The following is a 12,036-nucleotide window of genomic DNA, read 5'->3' on the forward strand; positions in this document are numbered from 1 at the left end:
GATTTAGCTAATGAAGACCATTTTAATAAATACTTGTTTGAATCAGATGGGATGGAGACAGGAATAAAAAAGAAGACACACAGAGCAAAGGGGGGACCAGGATCAGGATTATAAATGCCTGCCAATAGCGCATGGAACTTAAAACGTACTCCTGCGTCTTTCATTCTTAACATGGCCTTCAGAGTTATGACCAATTCATGAAACATCATCTTTATTAGCAGCACATCGCCACCATTCATGGCACCTGTCAGGTCACAGCCAACAAGAGTTCAGAATATGCGTTAACTTTTTCTTCCAAAAAAACAAAAGGTAAGACTCATACGTATAACACCATTTCCACCATGGGCCTCAGGAGAATGTACAGAGAGTGACTTAAGATAATATATACTGTATATATCTATAATCTGACACACTCACTCACTCTTTCATTCTCACACAAAAACACACAGAGTCTCTCCTTCAGACAGCCACAGAAACAGACACACAGCCTTTCTGTAGCAAACTGGCACAAAGGTAAATTTCAAAATTCTCTCAAATTGTTCAAACACACTCTTTGGCCACGTAAAATAATACAAGCTATTTTGTACCTACACACAGGTACCTCAAACATGCACACACACTCGTTTTCACACAACTATGTACTACTTGTAACTCGATACTGTGGAGAGAAAAAAAATGTCTTGACCTTTCAAACAAGCAGTTTAAACACGCGCTTACATAACATGTTTTACTCCAAAGAGTACAAAAAAATTGTGAATCCCTCCAACACAATACCTTTACAAAATGTTGCATTTCTATTAAATAATATATTGTCTAAATAAAAACAAAAGACATAAAAAAATAAACCCATAGTATGTTGTATTTGTGAAGTTTTTTTTCTCCTTTTTTATTATATAATGAATCTTTTAAGTAAAGGTGCAACCACACACAATATCCCCTTCACAGTTTACACTGAAATGTGCAACACCGAATCAGGCCACAAGGTTTAACAGCATACCTGCAAATAAACTACATCAGACAAATGTGTTTGGAAAAAAGAGTGTTTCTGTTTAGGTGAAGTTATTGCACATTTGTCATAATACGGCTTTTCACTCTACTTCCTTCAAGTCCAAGTAGAGATAGGCACATTACCTAAAACATGAAATGTAATTAAAAAATGTAAAAGCCCAAACTGAACACATCCAAAATGTCCATTGTCCATTCCATGCCCAATATTCAAACCCAGCAAACGCCCCGAAAATGTGTGACTAACTTAATAAATAGAACTAAATCTATATAATATATATATAATATATATATTCACTTTTCTTTAAATGTGGCTTAAAACATTTTTGTCAGCTTCAATAAATAGAACAGCTAAATTACAAGCGTGCATGGAAGCAACAGTATGTCATCTTTGCAGGAGAGGAGGTGTTCATCTGCCGTGCTGGGTGCTTTTCAGTCTCAGGTAGTCAACACGGATCTCGCAGTGTCTCACAAGTCAAAACAGTGATCCAGTTACTGCAGTAGTGTTGGCAGCTGTTGCTGCTGCTGCTGCTGCTGATGCAGATGATGATGATGATGATGTGATCAGAGACATGATGCAGAGAGGCAATACCACACACACACACTCAACAACACACACACACACACACACACACACACACACACACACTTAACTACACAGCCACACACACACACACACACACACACACACACACTCACAACGACACATGAGAGTGCCCATGCAGTAGGGCCCGTACAGGGCTTACGTCTGGTGCACCTCGTGGAACATGAGTTCTCGGGGGATGCGCGTCTCTGGCCCGTAAAGCTTGCCGCAGCGGTGCTCAAAGGCGACCACCATCTGCTTGACGACCTGATCGAAGAACATGGTGGCCAGCTGTGAGTGCAGCAAGGACCGGAACTCAAAGGAGATCTAAGAGAACCAGAGGAGGGCTCCGTGAATCAGGTTAGAATGCAAATTAAAAAACAAATGGCAATATGAAAGTAATGTGTAATGAAGGCCTACTAAAATACGCCAGCAGCCCAAGGCAAATAATGAATTTTACATAAAAATAAAATTAGATTTTTGAAATGCCACAATTATCCCCTTAGACACACTCACAATTGCATCCTTATTACTTGTGTGATATCAAACTACACTTTGACACATCAGTATCCAATGTTTTCTTCAGAAGCTTCTTGTAAAAACTGGTAGCCTTCTTGCATGCCTGCATGACCAACTTCTTTCAGAATCCCATACATAAAGCCAAAACAGAAATACTAGCCTATCACATACATATAAATGCACTTTAAATAAAATACTGCCATCTTAACCTAGTGAACCACTAATATTAGAAAAGAAAGTGTACTTTTGGACTGGAACCCGAACACACACACACACACACAAACGTTACAATAACCTATCCAGCCACGGACAAAAATGTGCAGTGCTTCAATGCGAAATTAACTGAGGTTGTATGGTTTGTCAATCCCATCAGCCAGTCACACAATCCTTAAAACATCCAAAACGACCAATGACAGCATTACTTACAGAGAAGTCAACAGTGCAGGTTCGAGGATACCCTGGAAGACCAGGACTGAACCTCCATATAGTCTCCAGGTGGTTGAAGAGTTTGCCATCTGTACATATAGCCTAGGGGGGAGGTAGACATTTTTTACAAAAACCATTGGCACTTATTAATAGCAAGAGAAAACTTGTTAAAAACTGTGAACCCTAAATATTTCAAACATGGTTGAAGGCTGCTGAACAACTCTCAGAATATGTAATCCGTACCTTGACCAGGTGAGGCCGGACATTGGTGATCATGGATGTGTACTTCTCCACTACAGGTGGGAAGCCCACCTCCAGATGGGCCTTAGCATGACTGGCCCTCTTCATGATGGTCTGGGACTTCTTGCACCAAGGGACGAAGTGCTTATAGTCATCCACATTGGACACCACCTCATACATCTCAAGCATAGAGTAGCTGGGGAAAGGAAAGGACTCTTCAATTTTATAAAAAAAAACTTTACTTTCCAAGACACAACAAATAGACACTGAACACACTTGTGTGCCTTTTTAAGTAATTAGACATATATACCAAGACATATATACCATTCCCAGGACATCGGAGGACATCGGTTGTGATACTGATGAGTAGCTGAGACAAAACCCAAATAGGAGGCTGGATGTGGTATTGTGTACAAATACTATACATTATTTTGTGTGATGTGTTTCCCTACTGAACACTTTGAAATACTGTTTTGGTAATGTACAACCCTGGTATTGCATCCTAAATAGCTTGACCTTCATGTGTTGACTAAATATATTTCAGTTTGCTCCAATGAACTCCTTTTAGCAAACTATTTTGTATTTTGTACAGTATGTGCAGCCCTGGGATCCAGTGTTTTGTTTTTGTTTTTGCATTTATTGCAGCTCTGTAAACTTAAAAAAACAAAAACTGTAATGTTTAGCTCGCTGTTCACGTGTTTAAATATTTATAAATAACAACAAATCACAGTACAAAAAAAATGTAAGTCTCTTTCACATATGAAATCCACAACAATGTCAGATATGAAAAAGTCCGTAATAAATAACAAATTGCTCATCCCACTAAGCTGTCAATCAAAGAAAGGTTGTGTGTGTCTTCTTTCCCACATGAAACAGCATGTTACGGGATAGTGACCACAGACCACTGTGAGAGGAGAGAGTCGGAAATGTGAGCAAAGATTTCAAGAGTAGGGACTGAAATAGAGCAATAATTCAGGGCATAGAGTCACAGTTAAGGTCTCATGCTAGTTTACCCACACTAACCACAGTTATCCTAGTTAACTAATTCTTGCTTAGGGAGCCATCTTAACAGTTGGCAGTTGCGAGCTGTGTTACGAATGAATTAACTGCTATGTTAAACTAACATATTTGGAAGCCAAGCATTCCCACTTGAGCCGTGTAGCAGAAGGTTGTCATTCATGTTACTAGGTCGCCAGGGAATAGATTGGTAGTCCGACTTTGCCATATCAATGACATTGGGTCCCGTTGGGACGCCAATTAGGTTAATTAGCATCAAATAAACAGCTTTCAATGTCAGTGGGAATTGGGAAAGAAACAAGGATTATAATTCCTACTTGTGTGTTTATGCATAGGTCAATTTTCCATTCTTTAGCTAAATTTAAAAAATACTTAACAACTAGCTTGATCAAGTTTCATAGCCCCTGTATGTTGCTAAGGTGGGCATCAAAAACATCCTGAAATTCCTTAGCTCACCGTGTTCTCCGGCTTTCTCTGCTCTGCATACATGACTGAACTTGCTCTTGATTAGTAAAACAAAACTGCTTTTAGCTAATCAGGAGCATTTCAAATTTAACCCATCTGAATCAGGTGTGATACTTGGGATGCGGGGAAGAGAGGGGACATGGAGGTCAAGGTGGTCCAGGAACAGGTTTAAGAACCCCTGATCTATTAAGTACCAAAGGTTAAACCAACTTTAACATGCCTTTTCAAAATATTCACATGAGAACAAATCTGCTTTGTCTTCATAACCATCTACACATGACATAACCCATGTACACATGACATAACCCACCTACACATGACATAACCCATATACACATGACATAACCCATCTACACATGACATAACCATCTACACATGACATAACCATCTACACATGACATAACCATCTACACAGACATATGGCATATCCTCCTGATTGGTTATCTATCTATAAATCCAGGAATCTCTGTGTGTCTGTCTGTCTAGGGCGTATCTCCCTGACGGTAGATACGTTAGTTATGAGATTTCGCATGTAGCTTACGCATGTCATGAACCTGTGCATCCTTGATTTTGAAGATTTTTGAATTTATAGTTCGCGAGATATTTGTATTTTATCGTTTCCCGTAGGAAACAATGGGTTATCGTTTCCCATCCCGTCGGCACTATAGGTAGTGACGTCACAATCAAACAATATACGCCTAGCAGTATTAAACTATCCTGCCTTCACTCAAAGTTCAGAATAGCATTAGATACGATAAGAGGTCCGCATTCAAATTCTTCTTGGTGAACAGATACAGACTTTTGCTCAGGTAATCTTAAGACAGTGATTGATTTCGTTTCGTTTATTTTTAAGCTTCTTTATATTAAGTTTCAAAGTAATGTCTAGAGTTGTACAGTCATCTAACAGACAGGGAATGGTAATCCATCAAAGTCTGTCTAGGGCGTATCTCCCTGACGGTAGTTAGGCTACGTTAGTTATGATATTTCGCATGTAGCTTACGCACGTCATGAACCTGTGCATCCTTGATTTTGAAGATTTTTGAATTCATAGTCGTGAGATATTTGTATTTTACCGTTTGCGGTAGGCACTGTAGTGAGGCACTATGTAGGGGACCCGCGCGACGTGAATGATGTCATAGTCATAGAACAGTCGTTGTCATAGATGTTACCCCAGCTGATGCGTATGGGCCTGGCATGTATCCAACTCTCATTACCATGTTAAGTAGTATATTGTAGTTTGATGTATTTGTATTAGAGTTAGCTTTCTATTCAATGTTGATGGTAAGCCTAGACCAGTGACCATGCGTTCATGCATCTACTGACGCAATGAGAGAGGTTTTCAGATGTGTCCCGATGTATCTGTTGTAATTCATGTGTAGACTTTGTTTTCTCATTATTGCAATATTATAAACCTCAGTCTGCATTTACCCTGGCTGGGAGAGGCTGTCATTCGGAAGATACTGTGTGTGATCGCCTTTGCTCTGTGTTCATTAAACCTGTCAGAGTATATGAATAAACGGCTGGGTGCCAATCAAAATCACAACGCAAGAGTGGCCGCTACAAATGGTAGCTTATATTGATAAGCCTCGGAGGCTTTCAGATTGAACATTGCTTTCCCATCTGTTGCTATGGAGTCCACGAAATACGCGCAATTCTCGCTGTAAGTTATGTCGGGCCACGTCCTCATGTTATCCTCCCAGTTCTGCACTGAACAACAGCTAGCCTACACTTACGTCTGCTAACACTACAGAATGCATAATTCCTACGGGCACTGCACTAGTCTATCTATAAATCCAGGAATCTCTGTGTGTCTGTCTGTCTAGGGCGTATCTCCCTGACGGTAGTTACGTTAGTTATGAGATTTCGCATGTAGCTTACGCATGTCATAACCTGTGCATCCTTGATTTTGAAGATTTTTGAATTTATAGTTCGCGAGACAATTGTATTTTACCGTTTCCCGTAGGAAACAATGGGTTATCGTTTCCCGTCCCGTCGGCACTATGGGTAGTGACGTCACAATCAAACAATATACGCCTAACAGTATTAAACTATCCTGCCTTCACTCAAAGTTCAGAATAGCGTTGGATACGATAAGGAGGTCCGCATTCAAATTCTTCTTGGTGAACAGATACAGACTTTTGCTCAGGTAATCTTAAGACAGTGATTGATTTCGTTTCGTTTATTTTTAAGCTTCTTTATATTAAGTTTCAAAGTAATGTCTAGAGTTGTACAGTCATCTAACAGACAGGGAATAGTAATCCATCAAAGTCTGTCTAGGGCGTATAGCTTACGCATGTCATGAACCTGTGCATCCTTGATTTTGAAGATTTTTGAATTCATAGTTCGCGAGATATTTGTATTTTACCGTTTGCGGTAGGCACTGTAGTGAGGCACTATGTAGGGGACCCGCGCGACGTGAATGATGTCATAGTCATAGAACAGTCGTTGTCATAGATGTTACCCCAGCTGATGCGTATGGGCCTGGCATGTATCCAACTCTTACTACCATGTTAAGTAGTATATTGTAGTTCGATGTATTTGTATAAGAGTTAGCTTTCTATTCAATGTTGATGGTAAGCCTAGACCAGTGACCATGCGTTCATGCATCTACTGACGCAATGAGAGAGGTTTTCAGATGTGTCCCGATGTATCTGTTGTAATTCGTGTGTAGACTTTGTTTTCTCATTATTGCAATATTATAAACCTCAGTCTGCATTTACCCTGGCTGGGAGAGGCTGTCATTCGGAAGATACTGTGTGTGATCGCCTTTGCTCTGTGTTCATTAAACCTGTCAGAGTGTATGAATAAACGGCTGGGTGCCAATCAAAATCACAACGCAAGAGTGGCCGCTACAAATGGTAGCTTATATTGATAAGCCTCGGAGGCTTTCAGATTGTACATTGCTTTCCCATCTGTTGCTATGGAGTCCACGAAATACGCGCAATTCTCGCTGTAAGTTATGTCGGGCCACGTCGTCATGTTATCCTCCCAGTTCTGCACTGAACAACAGCTAGCCTACACCTACGTCTGCTAACACTACAGAATGCATAATTCCTACGGGCACTGCACTAGTTATACTAAATCCAGAAATGGCTCAGTCATTTCTGATGATGTTTCAACTATGAAATATTTCACAGAAATGCTGATGAGTCAGTGTCATTGTGAATGTTTGAAAGAGAGACACACAAAAACACACAAGGGAGAAAGACAGATGTGGTCACATTTACTTACCCAATAATTCTCCGCTCTGAGTACTGTTTCCTTTTATTGGTCAGATTGAAGAAAGTTCGGCTTGGAGGTATGACGGTTGTGTTTCTGTCTAAATGGCACAACAGTCCTGGGTGTCTTGTCATAAGGATGCCACATGATGCTAGGTATCTTTAAGAGGACAGATAAATAAATAAAATTATTGCTGAAGTTGTGATTTTTGAGCCCACAAACAGCCCTGTCTCTAGAAGTTTTCAGGGATGCTCTCAATAGTACACCCATTGTTTAGTTGGTGAGTGTTTTGTACAAAAAACAAACGTAGGGAAACCAACCAGATCTACACCAGTTAACATGGTTGAGCAATAATGTCCCACAGTAATGAAGCTGACCAACTGAAAATGTATTAGTTGCCTTGGCTCTCGATAATACAAATAATTCAGAGGTTTTATCACTGCCTGCTCTGATTACTGTACCAACGACTGGGGGTGAAAAACAATACATCTATAAAATGTCGATGTTCACAGTGGTCCAAGATGACTTTGGAACATTGGTAAATATCAAAATCATACTAGCCTAGACTTTAGTCCCTAACTTTGTCGAAATGTGTTGGCTGTTGCACAACAAACCGACACAAAAACTAAATATAGTTTGAACCATACAACAAGCCCTTATGATACTTTCAACAAAGCTGCCAAGCTGATCCTACAACTAGTTATATGTTTTCAGACATAAGGACACGTTAACCTGAATCTTGTGAATTACGTTATTTGGCAACCTTGTCTATGCTTTCTGATCATGTATGATGGTTCAAACTATTTGAAATTGATTCGACAAGCTTTCTATCATGATTCAATGGTCAATGATTTCGCTCACCTGATAGGTTGGTTCCGTAGTACCCTTGCGCTTGAAGATCTGGAATGGGTCGAGCCAAGTGTCACAATTTCGATAAAATCACTGAATGTTCGTACTCCCATCGGTAGCCGACGAGCGGCTAAAGAAAAGGCCATCTAGTAGACTTGATCCAACAATAGTGTATAATACCGTTTCAAGTAAATTTAGCTAGCTGTAACGTTACAACTATAATGACGGCTTCGCCAACTCGGGGCTACCTTAGCTAGCTAAATATTGCTATTACGTCAGCTATGCTAGCTGCCTTAGGAGTCAAGGGTGGTGGTATACAAGCTACTGTTAGTTAACTGCAATAAGTCGAGTACAAACAGCAAGCCGTATATTTTTCCCAGGAAATAGTGTGTCAGTTGCGTGCACTTATTCCATCTGTGTGAAAGTGACCGCCTTATAGCATTCACGCTTTATACAGGTTCGGTAAACTAGTCAGCTAGGTAGCTGCCATGTAGCATTAGCTCATTTCAATCACAGCAGGAGAAAGAGATTGTCCGACAGCATTTCTCCGTCCTATGGTTTTGTAATCAAAAGTACAAGACCGCCTACTACTCCAAGGACTTGCAAGCAAGTTGTATTATGTAACAGGTCAACTCAACCGCACAATGCTAATATGTTTAACTGACGTTAGTCCGGCTAGCTTTTGGACTGTCATTGCAGGGAAAGTAGCTGAGCAGATAGCAAAGTAGAACGTCATTCGTCATCGTACGTCATATGTACGTCAGTTGTTAACTCTCGCGAGACAATACACACATCAACAACCTTTTATAGATCAATAGGGATTTGCATTAACATTCAACAGTTTTTCGCATTCGATTAACTGACAGTTGGCACAAACAGACGCTAGGTTTTAATGATAGAGAAGTGAATCTTCCAAACGTTCGGTTGGTCCATTGATCACAGACATACTTAATATAAACTATTTTCCATGGGTGGGCAAGTAATTGAGTCGCCCCCTGGCGGCAGCAATCCTAACTCTCGGCGAAATGAATGTGTTATGTTTTTAGATAATTGTGACATTGTAGTCTATTTATGAAGCGAACAATTTAAAACTTTTGAAAGTAGGCATAATATCGCTTGAAATCGGGATTTTGGGTCTATGAGATTTGACATGTAAACTGCTTTCCAATAGGAATGCAACGCCATCGTTTAGGAATAACCCACAACCGAGAGGGTATAATGGTTTGGCATCAACTTAATAATGGTGTAACACACACCGGACGACAGCTCCGGACAGTATCTGAGTCCGACAAAGGAGAACGAAACTTCCTACAGTCATTGGTGTAGCATAACTATCCATTAGACTGGCATGACCACCTTTCTTCCTAACACCCAACTATCTTGTGGGAGAGAGTAAGTGGACAGACTACAGTTGTACAACCCAAAACATGTATGATCGGTAAACTACTATCAAAGATAGACCACTTCAACAGTGCAGTAGACCAATTTAAACTAGGTAGACACGGAGGTAACTATGGACACTCTGGTAAAGGGATGGAAAGGGATATGCATCAAAAGGTTCGTCACAAGTCCATGACATAGACACTAAGATGATGAGGCAGATAGTTCGGCCTGGTGGAGCATCTAGGTCAAGAAGGCCCCACTAGTCTGAGGAAAGGGTTGGGGAGGGATTATTATTGGAGAATCCACATTGTGATCTTAGCAGACTTAAAACTAATTTCTTCAAGATAGCTTATGGACTGACTGACTGACTTTTTTTATTATTATTATTTCTATGAGATGATTGTAATTCTAACAACCTGTTGTGACCTTGGGTGTCATGAAAGGCGCTTTAAATAAAATGTATTATTATTATTATCTTCAGATGCATGACTGTAGCTGGTGGCATGGCTGGAATAACAGCATGCGACAGGCACTTTTTAATAGCCTGTTTTCTTGACGCAATAACTGAAGTCCCACAAACTTGCTCAGACCACACCAGTGGACCCTCAACAGTGGTGACGAGGTAACAGTTGCAGCCAAACGGCCTTTTGCTGTCTGAGTGCAGGTAGGCAAGGTCACCAAAATCAACTGATGGGGTGTCACAGCACTTCCCCATAGGGCTTTGAATTTCTCTCTATATGGGTGATTCCTCAAACGATCAATGTGTTGTAGGTGAGTTCATGATCGTCAGGAGCAATAAGGTGCAGGTGAATTGATTTGGATGTATTGTTTATGTATGTTTTTATTGGCAACCAAAGTGACCCCTTATTTTAACGAGAAACAAAAATAAATGTAATCTTTCATATTTTTCCAAATAACCTGAGTTGGACCATTTTTGGGCGAGGTCCCCACCCCTTGCTATTCCAGTTTAACTGTTGATAGGCCAACTGAAGGCTAACGTGTCTTTTATGTTGGGGGAGGGAAGTTATCTGCATCTGACAGAATGCTCTTGGGAGTGTTGTGGAAAGATGTCTGACCATGGACATGGTGGTGTACATTATGGGTAATGGTTGGCAGGTGGCAGGTGTGGAGATAGGATTCACTTGGCACAGAAATGGTCATGGCGTTTTAAGATGTGGCGCTTTTTAGAGGGGTTCGGGACACATTGCACTCCCAACCACCACCACCACATGTCGCTGTTTCCTCATCAGTTCAATGCCGTACTGCCGCCGTTCCTGTAGGTGGATACAGCTCAACGCGCCGACTGTCTATCAGAGCAATAAACAACGCTGAACCACACACGGACATAGAGCTACCCTTCCCCTAAAAATTATCATAATCAAACAAAAATATCCCTGTTACCTCTCTCCCCGATCCTAATGAAGGAGCTTCGCCCTGACTGACCAAGGGACATGGGAATACTAAATATAACCGACCAGGTAGGTCAAACAGCTAATGTTAGCTAGCTAAGGTTACATATCGCTGCTTTCTTTATCCCCTTTTCCAAATGAGGGCGGTTTTGATTGCTAGCTAGCATAGCGTTACACAATTCAGGGCCTAATCTAGCTAGCTGGCTGCATGATTAGTGCATACAAGCTATGCATTTTGAACGACCTACCATGATTGTACTTATCATTGTAAGTCTGCTGGGTAAGAAGGTATACATTGCAGCTTGATATCTTAAATGGGCAGCTATCATTTGCACTCTAGAGCCTTATATTAGCTAACTGGCTATCAACGACATGGTGCTACCGTGCTTTGTAGTACGCCCCGAAGAGCTTGCTATCTAGCTAAACTACACAGCACTATGAAATGTAACTATAGTCCGAAACGAACACTCCACGAACGCCCCGTTCTGCAGTGGCTATTCATTTGAGTGAATATGCACCGAGTGATATTTGGGATTTGCCGAGTCAATGAATCTGCGACGATGAACAACGTCAGCTAATGTTAGCGTCAGTTTCAGCTATTACTAGAAGATGGCCAAGCCAGCTAACAGGAATTTAGCAAGCTATCTGACCACTGTTTTGTAGCATGCTTTTCCGACAGCTAGGTCAACAAACATTGATGTGCGCAATGTAAGCTCATTGACTGTTGCATATACACAAACGGTATTTTATGTACAGGACTAACGATGACTAAGTATGACTTACGAATTGGTTGTTGTAAATGTTGCCAGCTAAAAAAATGTGACACTCATGCTGAGCGAATGTTGGTGCATTTACATGTAACGTTAACCTACGCTAGCTAATTTAGCAATCTGACTTCGTTCATCTGTGCTTCCTATTTAG

The 12,036-nt window shown here is 40.7% G+C and overlaps 2 protein-coding genes across 4 annotated transcripts in view; one reads left to right on the top strand and one right to left on the bottom strand.

Annotated features, from left to right (window-relative positions):
• Nucleotides 1–200: 200 nt before the first annotated feature.
• Nucleotides 201–9,025, bottom strand: coq10a (coenzyme Q10A). Of its 2 annotated transcripts, XM_080845667.1 has the most exons (6): nucleotides 8,336–9,025; nucleotides 7,487–7,633; nucleotides 2,777–2,969; nucleotides 2,534–2,635; nucleotides 2,105–2,225; nucleotides 1,780–1,915 (listed from the first exon to the last, which is right to left on the bottom strand). In XM_080845667.1, the coding sequence occupies exons 1-5, from the start codon at nucleotides 8,467–8,469 to the stop codon at nucleotides 2,118–2,120; spliced, it is 684 nt and encodes a 227-aa protein (XP_080701793.1). In that variant the 5' UTR covers nucleotides 8,470–9,025; the 3' UTR covers nucleotides 1,780–1,915; nucleotides 2,105–2,117. The 2 variants fall into 2 exon arrangements, with proteins under 2 accessions (XP_080701792.1, XP_080701793.1); XM_080845666.1 differs by lacking the exon at nucleotides 2,105–2,225 and having other exon boundaries at nucleotides 201–1,915.
• Nucleotides 9,026–11,044: 2,019 nt separating this feature from the next.
• ankrd52a (ankyrin repeat domain 52a) overlaps nucleotides 11,045–12,036 on the top strand; it is a 29,240-nt gene continuing 28,248 nt past the window's right edge. For both annotated transcript variants that reach the window (XM_080846160.1, XM_080846161.1), the window contains exon 1: nucleotides 11,045–11,184. In XM_080846160.1, coding sequence (XP_080702286.1) covers nucleotides 11,158–11,184 — 27 coding nt within the window. In that variant the 5' untranslated portion in view covers nucleotides 11,045–11,157. The remainder of the gene's footprint in view (nucleotides 11,185–12,036) is intronic.

The sequence above is a fragment of the Sprattus sprattus genome, assembly GCF_963457725.1.
Source record: "Sprattus sprattus genome assembly, chromosome: 10".
Classification (NCBI taxonomy): Eukaryota; Metazoa; Chordata; class Actinopteri; order Clupeiformes; family Clupeidae; genus Sprattus; species Sprattus sprattus.